The 23113-nt window shown below is 41.2% G+C and overlaps 1 protein-coding gene across 1 annotated transcript in view; it reads left to right on the top strand.

Annotated features, from left to right (window-relative positions):
- Positions 1-23113, top strand: part of LOC129100401 (membrane-associated guanylate kinase, WW and PDZ domain-containing protein 1-like) — a 98910-nt gene that overhangs the window by 39543 nt on the left and 36254 nt on the right. The window contains 6 exon segments of the mRNA XM_054610014.1: positions 18078-18197; positions 20692-20880; positions 22035-22175; positions 22178-22256; positions 22564-22611; positions 22894-22976. Of these exon segments, the coding sequence (XP_054465989.1) occupies positions 18078-18197; positions 20692-20880; positions 22035-22175; positions 22178-22256; positions 22564-22611; positions 22894-22976 (660 nt within the window).

Below are 23113 nucleotides of genomic sequence, written 5' to 3'. Positions count from 1 at the left end.
CAACACCACTAGAGGAAAAGGGAAAAATAGGAACAGAAAATTGGGAAATAAACTTTTTTGCTTTCTTGCTGAGAGTTATATGAGAAGATAAATACCAATCTCATGGCATTATGCTAAGTATGAAGCTAAAGCCAGCAGGCAGTTAGCCTAGCTTAAAGACTGGAAGCAAAGGGAAACTGCTTAATATGTTCTATCTGTTTGCTGCTTGTAAAAAACGCTGTAAAGCATTGTTTTTACTCTTCCTTTTTTGCTCCGATGAAACAAAGAATATATAACACGAGCTTTAAAGGTTTGAGGTAGGCAGACTGTTTTTTTGTTTTACCTTTAGAGCCATGCTAGCTATTTCCCCCTGCTTCCAGTCATTATGCTAAGCTAGGTTAATACGATGGCTGAAGCTTCATATAACGTCTATATAAACGAAAGTTCATTTTACTGTCAAAGGTATTTCACAGAATGCCAAAAGATACCCCTAAACATATACACCAGTATCTGCAAAAAATGATAAACCACCACACCAGTAAATTCTGCACCAAGCTTGTTTGACACTGCAAAATGAAAATGATGCAGTAGGATATAATGTTTGCAAGCTATGAACTGAGTTTAGCTTTGTTAATCCAACAGCCACATGTCCGACCTTGTCCTTCAACTATTCACTAGTAACAAGAGTCACACTGCAACCACTAACCGCAGTACCCTACCATTTGATTACCAGGTTGATTGTATATACGAAATACACAAACAAACAATCTCAGACATATTGCAGCGGTTATATCAAGGTACAAAATGTAGCATTCAACACGTTTTGTTGATTCACGTCAGGACTGCCAGTAAAGCTGCTATTCTTTCTTTTTTCTGCTGTGGCACAATGAGGACATGTGGCTAAGGTTGGTCCATGTGAATCCGAGCAGAAATCTGCAGTCCTCCAGCCTCAGGGCAGCTCTGGGGGTTTGTGGTCAGGTTGCCTGGGCAGCGGTCCATGTCCATGCAGGTACAGGCCTGCGCTGCCAGGTGGAGGCTTTTCTTTGGTCTGCCATTGGGCTCTTAATCTCACAAGGTCCTAAATCAATTAAGTCAAAGCATAGTAAACAAATCCAGCCTGCAACTAAACAGGGCGTCAACCTCCAGTGCTTAAAAGTGAAGCCAATACGGGAATGACCTTAACTTACCTTCTTTCTAATGGCCATTAGAGAGCCACTCTTATATAGAAGTCTATGAGAAAATGACTCTACTTCTCTCTTGATTTATTCCCTCAGTAAACATTGTAAACATGAGTTTATGGTCTCAATCTCTAGTTTCAAGTCTTCTTCAATACAGCATGATGTTCATTTAGTAAATGATGCTCCATTTAGAGTCAAACAGACCATAAAGCAGGGGATGCTTTAGGGCGGGGCTTCCTTGTGATTGACAGTTTGCTACCAGAGCGTTTTTTAATCTGAAAGTTGTCCCTGATTTAACTTTTTCGCAAGGGTGTTTTTTGGTTCTTGAAAGACACATTTGTGTTGCCTTAAAATGTCTTAATCAGAGTATGGTTATATTTAGCTCCACCCTTTCGTGTCACTTCTGGTTGCAAAAAAACAAGATGGCGGCGGCCAAAAGACCAAACTCGAGGCTTCAAAAGCGTAATCCATAAACAAATGGGCGACGTCATGGTGACTACATCCATTTCCTAAACCAAAAACCCTACTTATCATGTTCACAAACCGAGCTGGTAACCACAGCATCTTTTACTCTACATGTTAAAGTACCCTCTCCCCATCTTCCTCTACACCCTGAATCCTACGTCCTCCATCCTACATCCTTGTCCTGCTCCTCCTTCACACCCTTCCTTAACCCAGCATTCACCCCTGGAGAGGTTTTTTCTCAGTCACGAGACCTGCCTGAAGCTGGCTGTTTATCAGGAGGCACCATGTGTTAGGTAATGTCAAGCGTCTATATTTATGGCTAAGATAGCAGGAGAAGGAGAAAGGAAGAGAGAGGGAGAGAGCACGAGGAAGAGGGAGGGAGGGAGAGTGGGCGGGAGTATGAGGGGGGCTGCAGCCATTGGCCTCAGACAGGAACTGGAGTGTGAATAGCTCACAATGGCTTAGCCTCTAAGCCGGGCTGGACCTCTAATTTGCTCTGCTTGTGGAGCTTTGAAGAGAAAAAAAAAACGGCAGCTGCCTACTAGCTGCCTGCCTGAGTGAGCTCACAAGCTGGGGAGCTACACAGACAAACAGGGACTGATCCATGGATGGTTTGGTGCGGAGAGGGAGAGAGGAGCAGAACTCAGCCTGCTTGGATTTATCCTTTTGAATATTTCTGTGGAATAAAGGACGGGGAAAGAAAAAACAGCAGCAGTGGTGGTGGAGGTGGAGGTGGAGGTGTAGAGGTAAATCTGTGACATTTACTTCTTCTCATGGGAATGATGCCCTGGCTTCCGGGATTAGATTGGAGGGGATGTGGGTGGGGAGAATAAACAGATAGACACAGAGAGGCAGGTGGATTTTTTTTTTATTTCTTTGAGAGAAAGATTGTGAGAATCAGTGCTGATGCAGATTTGCAGAGTGGCATTAATTAAACTGATTTGCTGTACCATGTGTCAGTGAGGATGGCGGTGCACATACATTTGTCTGCCACTTCTTCGTCTCATTTTTAACCTCCCTTAGTTATCTCCCCCTCTCAGCTTTACCCTCTGAATGAAAGCTGCCTCCCCCTTTTTTTTCATCGCAGTTTTTCTCCAATTAACTGGGAAAAAAAACAAACCCTGCCATCTTTTGTGCCATTTATTTTTTTTCTTCTTACAAGATTTCCAGCTAATGACGCTTCAGATTGTATGTTCCCACTATTCATTTTCAGCCCCCTCCTCTCCTCCCCTTCCTCCTTTCTCATTCTTCTCCCCCTGTATTGAAAGGGGAGAGATGGGGAGGGAGTGGGGGTGGGTGGGACAGCAGGAGAATAGCGGCTGGGACTCAGCTGTGAGGAGTGTTGTGGCGCGAGCTGAAAAGAATGGCCTGTTGTGTTGGGCAGCGACGGCATTGTGTGTCTGTCCTCTCTGTCCTCCGTCCTTCTGCTCTTTAATGGGTAACTGCATCATCCCTTTATTCAGACAATCACAGCGAGGAACCTCAATGACACAGAACCTTTGATGAAGAAAGTTCACCTCTACATCCAAATGTAGGGCTGAGATTTGTTTGAGATGTCTCTTATACCTGAGGTAGTGAAACAGTAGTTTACTTTACGTTGAGAATTATATAAGAATGATATTCTATATATGATGAGTCGATTAATCAATTGGTCGATCTGCAGCTATTTTGTCATTTTTCAAGCAAACATTCCCAAATATTAACGAGTTTGACCTAATCAAATGTAATGATCTGCCGCTTTGTTTTTGTCTTATGTGACTAAAAACTGAATAGTTTTGGAAACTGGATTGTTGGTTGGACAAAATCATAAGAAATTTGTAGACATAACTGAAGAATACAATGATTTTGCAGTCAGTTCAGAACATAATTAGTTGTGGCCTTAAACAAATTAACTATTGATCTAAAATGTTGAATCTTATCTTAACCCAAGTAGGGATGAACCTTTAAGACTGTTTCAGTCCTGGTACCAGTATATGGGCTTTGAGTATCGGCCGATACCAAGTACCGATCCAGTACCAGTGTTTAATTAAAAGGCTGTTCATAGATCTAAATGTGCTGAATACCATAATTTAAATGATGGTATTAGATACAAGATCGGCCCATCGTCTCGGATTCCCAGTCCGTCAATTTAAGACACACAAACGATTTATACGATCAGTACCGGTGCATCTGTAAACCCAAGCAGTCATAAAATAACTTTGATTATACAAAAATCCTGTCAAGACGGCAACATTTCAACTGTCAGATCAAAGAAATACAAACTTCCTTTTTCTTCTAACACATCTCTGCTGGTACCCCAAATATATTGACTGACATAAACATGACACTGCAGATATACTTGTTCTTGTGTTACAGATCGTTGCAGATTGTTTGTGCACAGTCTTGCATTTGTGTTTCATCGTGCGAGACAAGTAGAAGCGATGTAGCTCTCAGCTGAAGCTTCCTCCCAAAACCCCACGCTATAGTTAATTGAACTCACTACAGCATGGCAGAGCTCTGAGCAGAACCTTGGCCCCTGATAGGATCTGGAGCGGGGCTGCTATTTGCTTAATCATTAATCTGAGGGCCTCCGCTACATTGATTCCCTCTACGTTCCCCTTCATAAATCATTATAAGCCAGCAGTCCCTTTTAATGGGGGGATGGAGGTGCTGATTGAACACAGCCACGGCACTCAGGACCCAAATACTCACTTTGGTCTGCAGGTCCAGCCGATCCGGACTGATGAAACAGGTCCAGTACGTGTCCATCTCTGCAGCTGCAGACTTAAATCTAAATGCATGAAGTTGTAGTGACACATGCTTTAATTTAATAAGTTGAACCCAGACCAAATATTCTGTATTAGTCCTATTAGCATCTCTAAAAACATTTGTCCCCGCCGACACCATAATGGATGCAAATGTCCATCCATCCATGGTCTGTGGTTGAGAACGCTCCCATGGTCTGTCCAGTGTATTAAGGGACTACTTGTGTAGACGAGGCCTTAAAGTGCTGCCTCAATCAATGCTGCTCCGGTAATTGGCTTAGAGGCCCCAGAGAGTTACCCGCTAACTCCCCCGTGTGACTGTTGGCTGTGCTCCGCCCCTCCCCGTCTCTGTCTGCTCTCAGATACGTGCACTTAATTTTTAGATTTTATCTCACTTCACCTCTCAGCTTCTGTTTTCATAACACACACTTCCATGTCAACACTGAGCGTGTGTTTGTCCTGAAAACACGCCCCCGTTTTGTGCTGTAGCCGGCACTTCTGGTGGATGTGGACGTGACAAACGTTGGTGGTAAGGTGTCGTTATTTTTAAGACTCTTAAAGTTTGATGTGACATTATCTTTTCACTTTAAATGAAAATGATCTAAACACTGTTTTTATTATTTACTTAGACACTGTTATAGCATTGTTTGGAATTAATGTTGCGTCCATTTCCCTGCTAAGTTTACAGTCCCCAGGTCAGTTGGAAGTTGCTCAGTTTCTTGTGTTCTCCCCCCAGACGCTAACACTCACAACCAGCAGGGGTTAAAAACAGCAGATGTTTGGCTGAACCGGTGTGTGTGTGTGTGTGTGTGTGTGTGTGTGTCTAGGAGTGTGTGTATGTCTGTGTTAGACAGTGAGTGGAAGCTCCCCAGACCAACAACAGCAGGAAGGCGATTGAGGGTATCAGATGTCAGAGTGCCGTCAGCCCCACCGGCTATTGTTAATACACAGGGGGACGGTTTTCTTTGGTTTTTTTCTTCACCTGGCTTTGTGCTTGTGGTTTGGGTTGTGTTTGCATACTGTATGTGTGGTTGTTGTTGTTATTTTACATACACACAAAATTAGCTTTCATGGTCATTAACATGGACATCATTTTAAAGCAGTTTGTGTCTCTGATGAAGATAGGTGGAGGAGTAAATGTCTAAAGAGTCAGAGATGTGTTCAGGTGAGCGTGGCCTCAGGTAACAGTGAACCAAACTGATTCAGGGTCAGAACAGGACATCGAGAGAGAGACAGAGAGACAGAGAGAGAGAGAGAGAGAGAGATATCACCTTTTAGACCGACATCCTGCACTTCACTTGTTTGTTTGTTTGCACAATAACAAGATGGAAATGTGAAATGTAGAGAGTCAGAAGGAGGAAAACGTTCCCTCGTCAGCTTGTGCACAACTTAACCTTTTAGAAAAATATAAAATATCACAAATTAGTATTTTTCGTCCTCTGAAGCATGCTCCAAATTGCACACAATAGCAATCCAGTGCTATCAAGTGACTTCATCCTGTCAGTAGAAAACGATTGTCAGGCGTAACAATAGTGTGAAACACAGGCTGCTAACATCCAAGGGTCTGATTCAGGGTTGGTTTTCAGGCCAGAAGGTTCAGGTTATTGTTAGTCTGTGCAGATTAAGTAAAGTCTGTTGGTGTTACTTCACCAGACGATTAGGTGCTCAGCTAACAAAAGACCAAATGTGAATAAACGACATGGAAACAGAGATTAAGTGCAAAGTCAAGAGACACTGTTAACATGTACGTTTAAATTTGATAATCAATATCAATTGTGTTGAATATTGGAATACATAGATAAGTATCTGGTCATAGTCGGGCATTGCAGTGATTTGAGCCAAATGCTAACATTAGCATGCCAACATGCACATTTTCAGTCCTTAAACCCAGAAAGGAATCAGTATTTCGGTACTTCCCGTAGATGACTGAAATAAGATTAAGAGATTTAAAAGTTTTGTAATATGATATGAAATATGTCAGAAAATACCCGTCGCAGGAATCTTGAAGCTTTTACGCGTACTAAAAGAGGCTAAATGAGACTACAAAATGTCTTCATGCCGACTATTCAGCCTTTACAACAAAATATTTTTTATTAATTCGATGAAAGTGCTCTTGACCACTTGTAATATTTTCTTTTACCTAAGAGAAGAGCAAAATTAGGAAAACAATGGAGAATCCCAGAAATGAATGGGTACTTACAAAATACAAAAGAATCGTGTATATGAATAAAGATAGGAGGACATTTTTCTGATGTCACTTCTTGCATGAGGCCCACTGTTACATGTGGATATCTCTGGCAGGCTGGAGCCACTTTTAGACCATACAAACACTCACTTAGCTACATGAATGAAATATTTAGTCAGCCTCCACAGATAACAGCTTCCCTCTCAATATAAACTCACATGGCTTGCGTCAGCCCACCAGAAAACGGCTGCAGTGCAACTTTGGTTCAATCATAAACGTGATTTGGTTTTTTTCCCAGACACAGTTTGGCATTTTCATTTACGTAAAAAGTCAATTTGTGTTCGACCTTTGTGCAAATACTTTGTGGATTTCAGTGGATCTTCTTTAGCTCATTATTTGTGATGGAAAAATGCCAATTGATGGGTAGCAATATATGAGGGAAGATATGATATTTCTGGCAGATAAAACAGTGAAGGTTGAGCTCTGTGTATTGTAAAAGATTCAGGAGCCAGATGGCCTCAGAATCTGCTTTTCTCTGAAGCTAGATAAAATGGCCTCTAAATGTTTGACTCTAATGCAACTAATTTACAGTAGCAGAGGCATTCAAAAACATAAGGTAAGGTAAGGCCATCTTAGTCTTATCAGTTTTGCTGCTTTCTGTAGTACCTCGCTGAGAGATGTTCCTGCTATGCTGCACTTGAAATGGGTCTCTTCGGGGCATGTTAACCTTCTTCTCAGGCGTCAACTTGCAGGTCTGAAAAGTGAAGCCAAGTGACTTAAACCTGCATTCCTTCTAATTGGCAGCAAGTGGCAACTCCTCTGTTTGTATAGAAGTCTATGAGAAAATGACTCTACTTCTCTCTTGATTTATTCCCTCAGTAAACATTGTAAACATGAGTTTATGGTCTCAATCTCTAGTTTCAAGTCTTCTTCAACACAGCATGATGTTCATTTAGTAAATGATGCTCCATTTAGAGTCAAACAGACCATAAAGCAGGGTATGCTTTAGGGCGGGGCAGCCCAAACGCTCCAAAACCATAGTCCACAAACCAATGTGTGACATCACAGTGAATATGTTCTCATATACAGTCCATGATTGGGACATAGAGTACTGCATCTTTGGGCCTCCATGGTTGTGACATTATAAAATACATCACAATGTAAGCAACAAGAGTGATGTCCTCCTGCACTGAAAATATTGCATTTAAATTATGCAATATTTCACAGAGAATCAGAGCACAAACAGGAGATCAGGTTACATCACCCAGAAGTGCATGAGAATGTGTAATTGTCAAATGGTTGCAGAGTTGTTCTCTTATGAACAAATCCTTAAAGATGGCTAATGATATAATGCCAAACTTGAGGCTTTAAAATCATAGTCCACAAACCAATAGGTGACATCACGGTGACTATGTCCTCTTCTTTTACACAGACGATGCTTCTGCTCATACAAACCTTCAGTACTGCTGGGCCCAGGCCCACTAGTCGGCCTATTTAATTGGCCACAGAGGTACTGCCAAATGGTTGGAATAAAGTTTTTGTAATTTGCACAGCTAGTTTTTTTTTTTTTATATGTAAATGTCCTTATAAATGAAGAAGGTTAAATTAAAATGCATAATTTAAATGACCAATTCCGTTTGAATATAACCACACCCATCACACATCATTAGTTCAGTTGCCACTGTTAGTAAGCTTACGTTCTCCAATGCAGTGAAACAAAATTTATAGTTTTTTAAATTAAAAAGTGATGTGTGAGACAAACCTGCGCCAGTAAAAGCTCCAAAGCGTGTGATGAGGAAATATGACCGTGCATACATTAAGTTAGGATTTATAATGACAGGCGGTGATCGGTGAGGCTAGGAAGAATGTTTATTTTGGTCATTACAGCCGTCAAAGGCATATTGCATATTTAAAGCCCAGTTTATTTTACCTCATGTTATGGTTTTTTTCTCATTTAGCTGAACATTTGGTCCTTGGATTTTATTTTTTTTAAACAATGAGAAGTGGGCTCTAAGTTACAAAAGGTTGAGAAATCCAGCCTTATTATTTTCCAAGACATTCATGTGTGGATGAATAGTTACCTTTTTCATGACAAACCTGATTTTTTTTGTTTTTTTTGGCTACATTGTTGATTAAGTCAGTTCATGTCAAAATGAATGTAAAAAAAAAAAGTGTCCACCGTGATTCAAATACATGAAGTAACTACTGTAAGGTGATTTACATTTCTCCTAGGTCTGTAATTAATGACTTAGGACAGCTCGGATGCTCCTGCAGTTTATGATGCGTGTTGGGTAGCAGTGAGTGAGCGGCCCAGTATGAGGAGACGGGATGTGGGTCATAGCCGGCTCTCAAACAGGCCACTTCTGGGACACATGTCTCCACGGCTCCACAGCTTTTTATGAACTGCCAGTGAGGACAGAAACTGGCTTCCACAAACTGCTATTTATAGTCCACACTCTGAATACACTGTATATATGTGTGTTTATACACTTCTTCTGTCCTTTATCCGTGTGTCTGATCGTGTGTGTGTGTGTGTGTGTGTGTGGTTCTGTCAGCGTGGGCGTTCATACCTGTTTTTTTGGTGTGTTTACTGTAAATTTAATGCCATGTACTGCAGGTGGAATCTAGAGCAGAGAACAGTGGGGGTTAAAGAAAAGTGAGCAGACGTGCAACACTTGTCATATGCTAAGATTTCTACCCCGCCCCTTTCTATACAGGGAGGCATAAAAACACACTTTACAATACAAAGCACTAGATTACAACAACCAAGTAAAAATGTGATTAAAAAACTGTCCAGCGTTAATTAATAATCCTCTGACATTTGGACTTCATTCCTTCACAAAAGCAGTTAATTATTAGTCATTATTATCGATCAATCTCTGGATTATATCTTTGATGAATCTGTTCATTGTTTTGTGAATCAGAAATAGTGAAAAATGGCGTTCACAATTCACAACTACCAAAATCAACAGTTTAAAATTGTCAGTTATAATCCCAAATGATTTTCAGTAAATGGTTTAAGAGATCTCTGGTGTGAAAGATTAGAGCTGCAACGATTAGTTGATTGACAGGAAATTAATTTGTTTTTTTTCTTCATTTAGAAATTTATTTTGAAAATATCTTCATCGGACAAAAAGAAGCCATTTTGATACAACATCATGGGCTTTGGGAAACTGTAACAGGCTTTCTTTCCCCAGATTTTTTTATAATTAATTGAAAGAATGATTGACAGATTAATCAGCAATTATAATAATCATTCGCTGCAGCACTGAAAACATACAAAAGCTTGATTAATTTTGTGTCCATCAACTAATCAGTTCATCGACTACACTGGCATGTTTTGCATTGAAACAAAGAGTGTGTCATGTGCACCAGAGACAATGTTGATGACGTGACTGAAGCGAGGACACGCTTGCTTGGACTCCTTTATCCTCTTTTTTTTAAAGCAGCGCTCGGATCAATACCTCTCTCATGCACACACACCCAGCTTCATCCTTGTGAAGAAAAAAAAAAAGAGCAAGATGCTCCTCGCTCAATAACACGATGCACGAGACAAGATGAGAGTGGAGATGTGAGGAGAACAAGCCAGAGGTGCAGTGTGACGGTTGTTGGCGAGGGGTGAGAATGAGGGAGAAAGCGAGAGGTGTTTTGTTGTTGGAGGGGTTTCACGTGCCCATTAGGCAATTTGTTTTTCCTCCTGTGTGTCATGTGTCTGCACCGCCATCGTCTTATCCACATACTCCCTCTTTCTGCCGTTCCTTCATTCGGCAGATGCCCCCTTTATAACAACAGCCCTGTTTTTCCTCCCTTTTTTTCCTCCCTCTGGGGATGGACTGGAGCTGCTGGGTGACGTCGTCGTTAAGAGAGAGATTGATACTGATTGGATGCAGTGTGTTTGGTTTCTAAACTCGTGAAGGTAGCAGGGATCTAACCTAGAAACCACTGCTGTGTCCGACGGCTGAAACATGTACATTTTTTCAAAAGCAGGAAGACAGAAATAGAGACATTAAACTTGACTAAAGAAGAGGAGGAAATAATAGTGAGGTAGAGAGATTGTACAGCAAGAAATGAAAGGAGATGCAAAGCATGAATCAAGACAGATATTGGGAGGGGTTTTGTTATGCATTACAGAATACAAAGTAAAGGGCAACAAAGGGTATTTGTGGGTATAATGCTGGTGATTTTTTAAATTTTTATTTGGAAAGCCATGTTACATTGCCTGCAACAACAGCCTAATACATCCAGAGAGATTAGAAGGTTTGTAACCTTGGTATAAACAGCTCAGCTAAATCTCTGACATTACACACATTTCGGTGTATATATTTAAACTGTACTACCGCACTATTAAAGCCAATAGCTGTGTAAATGTTCAACGAGAGCATGGCTGACTTTGTTTTAAAGGGATGATGGGTTGTGATCTGGTCACACAAAGTATTTGTGAGTTTCTAACAAGTCACTGACGCTGATTTTATCACATGACTTTTAATCTACTGGTAGGAATATTTGCAGTTTATTGGCTCAAAATCTATGTGGTAAAGTTGCAGTCGTGCTGTCATCTACATGTAGTATTTCATGTTTTGTTTTTTTTGCCACTATAGCAGCATGGCACTTGGGATTGCATCATTGATCTCTCTGTCGTTCCACCACTTTGGTCCGGACTGAAATATCTCAACAACTATTTAATCTATTGCCATGAAATTTGTGGCATGCATGCTTATTCCCAACAGGATGAATTCCAATTTGTCAAAAACTTCACTACTCCAATGACTACACATTTGCAAAACTAATAAGATTAACATTAGCCCAAGCTGTACTACGTGTTTAGTGCTAATTAGCAACCGTTAGCATGCTAACATGCTAAACTAAGATGGTTAACATGGTAGATGCATCTGTTGTAATATTAGACTCTAATTATAGTAAAAAGATGATTAATATGGTTGGAAGACGCTTAACATAACTTAATATCAACATGTATGCATTTAGCACAAATGTTTTGGCTTGTTCTTGTTTTTGAAGAAGGTTTTGGTCTTGGTTCGTACAGATGATGGAAGTTGTTTTATACAAGTGGAACTCACACACATTCGTCTGCTACACCTGAGGCGTTTTATTTTGAAACTCCACACCTTGGGAGCAGCAGACACTGCCTGAAATATCTTGTTCTTGCAGTTTCTAGTCTTCTTTCAACCACTGTCGTGTTGAGATTTGGATGTGCATGTTTTAACGAATCGTTTAAAGCCAACGTATCCTTGGAGAAGTTATTTCTTGTGATCATGTTTTACTGACAGGAACACTTGAAGAGTCATGATCAAACTCACAGGGGGAATTGTTTAGTGTTCCCACTCAATTGTGGAGGTGCCGCAAGTTTAAATAAATGATCTATAAGTAAATTGATAATTTCAGCTTTTACTGTTGTCTTACCATTTCACACAAATAAGTTATTGAGGTACAGACATTTTAAAGCTTCGATCCCCAAATAAATTGTTCAGCAACATCTGTCGCTAGCATCCTTGTGCTGCAGAGGTAAAGCTGTAACCAGAGTAACACCATTGTCAAAATGTTATGCCCCAGCTGAGGAGGTTAGCTGTAGGCTAAGCTTTATCATTTCAACATATATGCAATATTAATTTTGGCATTCAATAAAAATGCAAAATGACATATTCGATGTGTCGATTACATTTATACCGTGACGTAATCGTGAAAATGATCTATAGGAAGCTGGCTTTAGCTTCATATTTACAGGCATGAGAGTCATATTGATCGTCTCATCTAAATACAACATATTTTCCAAAATGTTGAGCTATACCTTTAAGTGTAAAATATCTTACATTTTAACGTAGAGTCAACAAGTTTTACTGTCAGCGAATGACGTGACAGAGGAGCTGAGTACAGTAAATATTCTCTGAAGCTGTAAAACTCACTTCTTCAGGTTTTACCAAATGGAGCTCTGGTGTCAACATTTGGCGGGTTTTAAGACAAACACTCGAACCAGCAGTGAACACACAGCTTCAGCCTCGGCAAGATTACCGTGTTTGGGATACTGAGGAAGGAGCTCTCGACTCTGTCTGTTACAAGCTGTCATAAAAACAGTTGGAGCGGAATCTGTCACTGTTATATAATACTACCCCTCTGTGTGTTTATCTGTAGTGTTATTTATGCATGATATACTCTACATTGGTACATGTTAGTTATTTAAATGAACCACTCTTCTTTCTCTCACCACAAATTGAAATTATGGCACAATTACATTGAAATGATTAGGTAAACGTTCAGGATCAATACTTTGTTACACCACTGTAAATACTGATACAAACACATACACACACATGGGCTAGCTTGCAGCATTTCTTACATCCACTGAAAATTGCTAATGATGCTAAACACCTGAAGTGAGCATGCTATTTTGTATGAGTCCTGAGCGTTGCTTAGAAAGTGTGCGGCGTCTTTTCTGTCGGGTACATTGAAGCCAGTGTAAGTGCTGATTTAAAATTCCATCAGTGAAACGGATGAGAGACGCGGCTCTCAATAATCATACCCACTGACACCATTAAACTCGAGATGCAGTGTGCAAGAGTGGCGTTTTCAAGAGCATATTTGATGCCTGCAGAAGGGACGTTGGATTTTTACCGAAAGCAAAACAAAAGTAGACAGCAGATCACGGAGATCTTAATTTCACCGCAGTTCAAAGGAATATCAGTCAAAAGATCTTTCAGTTGTGATTAATTATTATAATTATTTTTTAGAGATGTATGACGTTGGCTTTATGAAGCTTTTGATAATATTTTTTTGCTGAGATGTGTCTGCACTGGGAAAGCTAAAGAAAAAGAATAACAGGGAGTGCTAATAAATAATTTAATCCAATGCAATAATGCTACAATAAGTGAAGCTTATAATGTTTAGTTTAGTTTTTAAGTTAGAGATGTCCCTTCATCTCTTTGATTATTTTTCAGCGGTGGTTTGTATGTTGTATTAATTTTGGAGCAATTTACATAAAAGCTTTATACTTTTTTTCCCGTCCCAGTAAACAACCTTGAACGACAAAAAAGAAAGCATGCATTTTGTATGCTCTCTGAAAGATTAAGCATCTTCTCCTTGAACAAAGATTGCTCAGTTTGGTTTGTATTTTAAAAACTGAAGATGTTTCCAAAGGTTTTTGAGTTTCATCTTTTCCCATTCATGCATTTGCTGGCTGGTTTCTGACAGTGAAACAATGGAGCCCATTGATGACTGTCAGTGGAAGTTAGTTCATCAGAGCCGGGGTCACGGCTGAGTACGGCGCGGTCATTGTTTCACTGGTCAGACAAAATAGAGACTATGCACAGTGATAGTAAGTAGATGAGCCTGCCCTCACTGTCGCTGTCGTACACTGAGAGCATTCAGACTCTTTATCCTTAGAGTCCAAATGAAGACAAGCCGCCGGGTATTCAACAGGAATTATCTCCTTAAAAATATGTCCTAAGATCATTTTTTTATCTTTCTGGTAACGTAGCCTTTTAAAACTATGTCTTGTTTCTTAGAATGAGTACATTTCATCATCAAATGGGCCTGAGCTGCCATATTTTGTCATTTTATGGAGATTTCAGTAACACTGCGTAGAGGTTGCACAATATAGATTTGTCTTCTGTCAGATATTTGCTGTATTATTTATACCGTGGTTGTTATCCCTTTAATATCTGTGGGTGTATCAGGTTGTGTGTGCGCTCTTGATGTCAAATGCTGGACAACAAAACACGATTTTTGGGGCTGCATTGTTGATTAATGTTCAGATTTATTTCTTGATTAATGGATACATTTTTCACTCTATTAAACATCAGTGAGCAGTAAAAAATCTGACTGTACTTGACTACAAGTTTACATGATTCATTTCAATAAATTTTCTTCCTTTTGATTGATTTAGTCATTGCAGCCCTAAAAAGTTTTATATCACAATATAGATATGATGATAACATAATCTACATGTGCCAAACCTACAGTTGAATGTGTCTTTTTGTATTTTGCTATATCCTCACATTAATGCTGCCACTGTTGGCTTAACCAATAGCGGACTATTGTATTCTGTATAAATATGATTGTCATGTCAAACTCATTTGTGTCTATGAAGGTTTTTGTGTGCTCATACAGTTTTAACGATGCATGTTGACCTTTAGCTGAATCGTTGGATTTCTGTTTTGTTTTGTGTTGTTGATTTATTCCCTCAGTAAACATTATAAACATGAGTCTCAATATCTAGTTTCAAATCTTCTTCAAAACAGCATGATGTTCATTTAGCAAATTATAGTCCATTTAGAGTCAAATAGACAATAAAGCAGAGTATGATTTAGGGCGCGGCTACCTTGTGATTGACCACGGTGTTGTCTGGTCTTTTTGTTGTCCGTGTTTTCGTCTTACATTTTTGACCCTTTTACAGTGTGAATACTTCTGTTTGCCAAAAAACAAGATGGCGACAGCCCATATGCTTCAAATCCATAGTCCACAAACCAATGATTGACGTCACACTGACTATGTTCTTATAAAGAGTCTGTGATTGGGACATAGAGTTCTGCATCTTTGGGCCTCCATGGCACTGAAAATATTGCATTTAAATTATGCAATATTTCAAAGAGAAGCAGAGCACACACAGGAGATCAGGTTACGTAACCCAGAAGCACATGAGGAAGTCTAATTGTCAAATGGTTGCAGACTCGTTCTCTGATGAACAGACTCTGCAAATTTGACGCAGTAACGCTCAAATCATCATGTGGGTTAAAAAAAGACTGTTTCACGCCAATCATATAGTGACACAGAGCAGAAGTTGAAAAAGAGGCCTTCAGTGTTCTGTAATATAGGCACACCAGATTTAGTCATCCTATCAGAGCCCTCCTCTGTGGGGAATAGCCTGAATAACAGCTCCATTCCTTGCTCGGCACTCAGCGTCATTAGAACACACTGAGCCTCAGAAACATCTCCCACCATGGGACCAACTCGTCCTATGACTCAAACTCCCAGACAACTTCACTTTCATCTCATCCTGATCCTCTGAGGCGAATACAAAGCAACCCTTTTTTTGCTTGTGTGCTGCTGCTGTAAACGGGCAGTTAGATGATTATATAATGATATTTGTTGGTGTTGTTGTTGTTGTTGTTGTTTTGTTCATCACATTCTGAACGCTACGTCTGGGCAACTAAATTGCATCCTCCTTCATCAGTTCATCTTGAGAATCATTTTCAAAATGGCAGAAAGGGGAAAAGCAGTAGAGAGAATCTGCCTTTGTAGTGCAGTGCTGGTGCAGGACTGAGCCGTGTACGTTGAAGACTTGCTTATTATCAGGTGTTTGTGGGCTGGATGTGCCCGGAGGGATGCAGAGTGTGAGCTTGGATATTGGAGAGGCTCAGGTAAACACTCGAGCAAGAAACAAGGCTTGTGTCTAACATGAGCTCTCTCACTCGTCTAGAAAAAGAACACTGTGGTGATGATAAAGTGGCTGAAGAGTGATTTACTGGAATTTCTGCCTTCAAAAAGTGATAAGCGTAATATATTTTGAATTGATTTTCTACCAGTTTTTAGCCAATGTTTGTGGCATGGAACTAACGGTAGTAACGTAGGTCCACTTCTTTGGTTCAGACTGAAATATGTATTTTGTACAAGAATTCATGTTCCCCAGAGGATGAATCATAATGTCCGGATTTTCCTTAAGCGCCACTAACAGGTTGACACTTCTGACTTTTAGTGAAAAATCTCTGCAACTATTATAGGAATTACCATGAAATCTGGTGTAGATATTCATGGTACCCTGAGGATAAACCTGAGGGTATTTGGTAATCCCCTGACTTTTACTTCAGCGCCACCAGAAGGTCAAACTCTTCACTTATCCTGTGAATTATCTCAACATTTACTTGATTGGACTGGAAGAAGCATTTTATATAGCCATTTATGGTCCACAGAGGATGAACCGTAGTAACGTTGAACCTCGGCAGCGGGTTTGTGGTTTTGTCTGAAATGTCTCCACCACTGTTGGATGGATAGCCATGATATTTATGTCTCCTCAGGAGGAGTTATAACCATTTTTATGATCTTCTGACATTTCACCTTGTGACCTTTTCATCAGGTCAGAATCTTATTTCATCCAATACCTTGACTAAAAACAATGGCCATCACCTTCAGTGGTAGTTTGTGAGCTAGGATGTGTCCATCAACCATCTGTCATCTCCCTTCTTGTGAAGACAAAGACACAATAGCCTCCGTCTCCATTGTCTGGTGTCAGCTTCCTTCTACAAAGTGTTACCATAACAAAGTGAAAACGCCGCAGACCACTAATCATTAACTCCAGTAGGGGATTGAGTCAAAAATGCCAGCAGAGACAATTTTCATGTTGCTTTACCGTTTAAATGAATTTGAAACCAAAGCGTTGATTGAGATTCTAATCAGACTTTTTAACCAGACTTTTTAAATTATTTTGGAATTATGTCAAATATACCAAATTGTGCCACAGAGGAATCAGTCCTGGTTTACATTACCTCAGACTGAAAAGCTTTTATTGTACTGTAATTAAACAGTTAAACAACACCAAAGAATGCAGTAAGTGTAGCTGTTCAGCATTGCAGTCGTAACAGGGACAATGCAGCTCTTAACAATCAATAACAGCTTCAGGGCACAGTGTGGAGGATTTAAAATGGATGATCTATCAGCAGAAATGAAATAAAGTATTCATACCGATGTGTTTTGATCATTAGCAACTACGAATCGTGTGTTTGTTAGCTTAAAATGAGCCTTTTTATATCTTCATAGGGAGAGGGTTCTCTTTGAAGAAACCACCATGTTTCTACTGTAGCCAAGAATGGACAAACCAAACACTGGCTTTTGAGAGAACCTTTCATATATGTTTGTTACCTGAAGGCCACCGTAGTTCTCTGACAAGTTTGTGAAACTTCGGGTTCCATGAGACGCAGATTGCAAAATCGTGGCACCACCGTATGAATGTCAGTTGCTCCTAAAGCAGTGTTATTGTAGAAAGGAAGGAATTAGCAGAGGAGTATTCAGTTGGTATTAATCTGCAACTTCACCACTACATACCTCCAATTCCTACGCACTGTGCCTTTAAGAAAAGCTACTATAATACGATTATGTTAGTGCATTTTACAACCCCAGACTCACCATCAAGACAATTTATGGATAGATAACAGAATCAGGACCGTTACTTATGGCGACCTTTGTTTTATTATCTGTCTTAGCAGGCAGCAGTTTCCCGTGAGGCAGAGAAATGCAGAACGTCAATATAATTTCATGAATTACAATCACACGCTCTTGATTTCAGAACTCTCTCATCTAATGCTTCCTTGTGGACGGTCATCGTTTAATAAAAGCTTAATGAGTGTTGGGATGTTGATTGCGTTTTAGCATTAATGATAGGATTATTGAAGTGTTACATATTGAGCGTTTCTGGAGGGAGAATTGTGTTTCACCTCCAGTTAACTGCAAAGCAACATGGCTTGAATTTAAACCGGTTATTTGCAGCCACCTTAACGTTATTTCTTTGTTTCTTCCTGTCCCTAGGTACGACCCGCTCCCCTCGAGACGGAGAGGTCCCTGGGGTGGATTACAACTTCCTGTCTGTGGAGGACTTCCTAGAACTTGAGGATAGTGGCACTCTACTGGAAATAGGAACATATGACGGTGAGGATGATGATGATGATCGTTACTGACACACAAACGATAGCGCAGGTGTGCCGATTCTCCACGGATACAATGAGCGTAGCAGCATTTGTGTTTCACTACAGGCGGGCGGTCTGTAAGACTGTGTGTTCAGTTGATTCAGATTAGACTGTGCATGATGTGTGTGTGTGTGTGTGGGGGGGGGGGGGGGTGATGCATTCAGGAGACAGCCGGTCACTCCACATCTGCCCCTCTCACTCTGATTAGGACAGTGTTGTGCAGCACTAAGTCTGTACCGACACAAACCTGTGGGTGTAAACATCCGCTTGTGGGTGGATGTGTGCTTGTGCATTGTGTGTTTGTTCGAGAGCATTTGTGTGTTGGGAAGATCTAAATCTATTTTGTGTGCGTGCGTGTGTGTGTGTGTGTGTGTGTGTGTGTGTGTGTGTGTGTGTGTGTGTGTGTGTGTGTGTGTGTTGTGTGTGCGTGTGTGTGTGTGTGTGTGTGTGATTGTGGGACATTAATCTGCTTGGCACCGGTTCTGCCGTGTGTTGGCACGTTTCACCCTTTCACGCAGACAATGTCAAATACTTGTCCACGGGAGTCTGTGGCCATCCAGACAACCACAGGAAGAGAAGATTATTGATTTACAACCAGCCCCAGAGTGTTTATGGAAATATGATTATATACAGAAACATCGGTGATCATATTTACCGTCTTTCTTTCAGCGTCTTATATGTCTGTTTTTTAGAGATTTCTTTTTTGATGGTCACCAGTAGAGCGTTGATAGGAAATGAAGGGAGATGACATGCAACAACATCCCCCATGACTGAATTCAAACAGCATTTTGGAAAATATAATATACGCTTTCTTGCTGAGAGTTAGAAGAGAAGATCAATAACACTTTCATGTTTGTACCAGGCAGCAACCCTTGGTTCTGAAAAATGAATCCAAAGCTGAAGAGCCTTAAACTTGCATTCTCTCTAATGTCCATCAGGGGGCGACTCCTCTGGTTGTATAGAAGTCTATGAGAAAATGACTCTACTTCTCTCTTGATTTATTCCCTCAGTAAACATTGTAAACATGAGTTTATGGTCTTCTTCAAGTCTTCTTCAACACAGCATGATGTTCATTTAGTAAATGATGCTCCATTTAGAGTCAAATAGCCCATAAAGCAGGGAATGCTTTAGGGTGGGGCTGACTTGTGATGATAGGTCTCTACCAGAGCCGTATAAAGCGTCTCTAAGTCACTCCTCCACAAAAAGCCAAGTTGGGGAAATACAAAATTCCAGAGTCCACAAACCAATGGGTGACATCACGACGACTTATGTCCGACTCTAAGTGGACGTAGTCACTAAATCAGATGCTTTTTTCTGTAAATATGAAAGAAAAGACTGAAAACAGTGGCTAACTGCTAGCCTGGATCCTCCACATGATATCTCGTTTGACATCTTGTAGACATGCCAGTTGTTTTGTCCTTCGTCCAGTCTTAATCCTAAACTAAGATACTTAACTGTTGCCTGTAGCCTTTAATAAATAGACAGAAAAAAAGGAAAGTAGTATTGATTTCGTAATTCTGCCCAACTCAGAAATAGTCACATAACCCCCTGTTAAACAGCTATTTGTTGTTTTAACACTGTGTTTTTACAGATTAAACACATACGAGGTAATGTATAAGTGAACGTTAAAGGGGCTGGTTGGTGGATGTTGTTGCCTGTTGAGAGAGCAAGGTTAGCTGTTTCAAGTCTTTAACAAGACCGCAAACTTTATTACTACCTTCTACCTTGACAAATACAGCGAAGATCAGATCTGTTCCTTCCATTTTTACCTTTCAGAAAATAAAGGTGTCATACAGGGTCAGTGGGAGCCTTGTAGTTGGTCGTCTATCTGTGTGAATCTATTTCAATCTTTTATTGAAAAAAGTGATGCAACTGCCACAAATGAATAGTTTTTAAGAGAAATATTTGGAGGCTAGAATGTGGCATTCTTTAATCGTCACATCCCCGTTGTGTAAAGGCCTTAGCTCTTGGCAGCAAAGCAAGAAAGCATATTTCCTAAAATGTTAAACTATTGCCTATGTCTCTCATATTTACTAAGAATGAATGCATACATGATTCTTACCATACCAGAAAACAAAACATGCATTCTTTGTTTTTAACACTGTTTCAGTCAGAAAAACAGCCGCTAAAACCAGCCGGGTGTTGAGAGCTGGTCCATTGTTTCTGCTCAGTCTGCTTTCATAGACATCCAGACAATACAGCTCCTCAGCCTCAAACACAAACTGGAACTGCTCTGCTTTCCAAACCAGCTGCTCATTTCCACGAATCCTGGTCACATCGTGATCCAGCTTTATGTCTCTCAGCGTATAAGATCAGGAGGTTTGCCTGCTACCTTTTCTGTCCCCAGCTCTGCCTGTTATTTATTTTTTTTCATCCCCGGCTTCCTCCTCCTGTCTCGGTTTTCTCCTTCTGCGTCTCTCTCTCTCAAGCATGCTAATGTCCTCCTTGTTGCCTAGGTAACTATTATGGGACCCCCAAGCCGCCGAGGCAGCCCATCAGTGGGACAGTGATTCTCAGTGATGCAGGCTCCCAGCAGTCCACCCCAAAGCGCACCAAGTCCTACAATGACATGCAAAACGCCCGCGTAGTGCCTGCTGACGACGACGATGACGACCAGGCCACGGAAATGAACAACAGTTTTACAGGTGAGGGGCGTCGCTGCAGCCTCATTGGAAGTTTATGGAGCCCTCTGCTGCCTTTATGCATTTATGGCATTCTCCCATCTGTGTGTGCGTGTCGAGTGGACGCTTGTTTAGGTGTGTGTGTGTGTGTGTGTGTGTGCTGAGATAATGTGTGTATGTTTGTTATCCTCTCCTCTGTTCTGTACGGCGCTGGGTGTCTGGCGGTTACATCATGTCTTTGTGATGCTGATTCCTTTTTTTTTTTCTCTGTGAGCCTCCAAACACCGCCATCTGCCTGCGAGGAGGGGTGCAGTGGGGGAAGAAGTAGATTACAGGCTGCACTCATTTCCTCTTCAATGCTGCGTGCCTCACATCCTATCATACCTGAATCTTACGTTTTTCTTGCTTTTACAATTTTAAATGATCTTTCGCACGAGTTCACGTTCATCAAGAGTTAATATTTCTGCCTCTGGGGATTTTCATAGAAAGCATTTTCTCAGCGGATCTTTGCAGAATTGTTATCTGCATGTTATGCTCCATGATTTATGTATAAAAAAAGGTAAATAGGTGACAATATGAGATTTTTATGCGTGAAAAAGAAAGTGTCAGTGTTCGCCCATTTATTTCCTATCCTCCTTTAAGCTCTCCTGCTTTTTTTTTAAATGCAATAGATGGTTTCTTTTACCCTCTTGATGCTGTGAAATCTATGCCCTCTCTGTGTCCCCCATGCCAAGGCTGCCAAAGACTGTTGAATTAGCATTTGATCAAATCCTGAAAGGCCCACGGAAGTGGTGGAGGACGTTGGGCCAGAACAGGGGAGCGAGTTTTAGGGGGGGTGGTGTGGGGGTTGGGAGAGCTATAGCTTTAGGAGAAAGAGGGCTTATGGGTGGAGAGGTAAAACAGGGTGGGGGTCAAAAAGAGTTTGTTGCTGGAAGAATTAGCATATTCCTGGGGCCCTTTCAGTACACTAGAAATGGGCGGGGGCCAAATTTAAGATAGCTGAGGGGGGGGGGGTAATCCAGAGTTAGCATTTCTGCTTATTTCATCTGTTCTTTTCTTGCATGCATGAGACATAAACTTTATTTTTTTGTTCTTTCTTGTCGTTTCCCCGTTGTACCCGTTGTGTTGCCCAGGATCTTTAGTGCGTAGTCTCTTCCCCTCTCCTTTGTTGTGCACAGGTAACCCTAACGACCAGGACGAGAGCCGCGGCGGCATCCTCCGGCCGTACCCCGCGCGTGACAATGCTCCATCCTGCGGTCTGAACAATGCGGCCACCTCCACCGCCGAGAGCGGGCAGCAGACCCTCGCCGAGCCGCAGGTCTCCCCGAAGACCCGCAGGGCCCGCTGCCCGAGAACTGGGAGATGGCCTACACCGAGAGCGGGGAGCTTTACTTCATAGAGTATGTATCAACAAACCTGCAACATTTCCTCACAGTTTGATCTCCTGCAGCACACTCTTAAGCACTAAGCATTTCTCACCGCAGCTCATTTGGTGTTTTTTTTCTGTATTTTACCTGCACAATTATCCCTTTTGTTCGTCCAGTGGCTTGTCTTCCCCCCATGATTTGGTTTTTAGGCCTCCCCAGCCAACCTGCCCAGCCCTCTGGGTGCCACACTGCTTTCCTGTTAATCCCTGCATGTCCCGATCTCTAAAGGAGATCACATCCTGATCACCTGACTACCTCCACCTCTCTGTCCTCTCCGCAGCACGGCAAAGGCACACCACCCGGACATGGCTGTGTGTTTTCAGAGCTTGTATGTTCATTTCTGCTATCACTGATTTACAGTATGTTCTTGTTTAACAATAGAGGGAGGAGTCGGTGTCGTTTAGTGTTGATATCCTGCCTGTGTGGCTCTGTTGTTGTTGTCGTTCTCTCTCTTTGCAGCGGACGCCTTCTGTCCTCTGTAAAACTTGCTGACGCAGTTTTACTTTCTAATTCTTATTGATGCATTCTCGCGCCCCTGCTGTGCTTTCATTGTGTCAGGTTTGACGGCCTGTGTTGAATTACTCTTGTTGTCTTGTTTGTTTCCTCTCAGCCACAACACAAAGACCACATCATGGCTGGATCCTCGGTGTAGAGACAAAGGCTCCCGGCCGCTGGAGGAGTGTGACGACGATGGTAAGCCTCTACACGTCAATTACACAATAAAGGTGGTCATTCACACTTTTAAGTAGTATTCGCTTCAGGAATCAGTAGGTGGTGCGTGAGGTCTCATGAGTTCCTCTCGTTTAAAGACCACAAGATTTGTTATAAGT

The sequence above is a fragment of the Anoplopoma fimbria genome, chromosome 12, assembly GCF_027596085.1.
Source record: "Anoplopoma fimbria isolate UVic2021 breed Golden Eagle Sablefish chromosome 12, Afim_UVic_2022, whole genome shotgun sequence".
Classification (NCBI taxonomy): Eukaryota; Metazoa; Chordata; class Actinopteri; order Perciformes; family Anoplopomatidae; genus Anoplopoma; species Anoplopoma fimbria.
The sequence above is the reverse complement of the archived record's forward strand: the minus strand, read 5'-3'. Positions and strand labels throughout refer to the sequence as shown.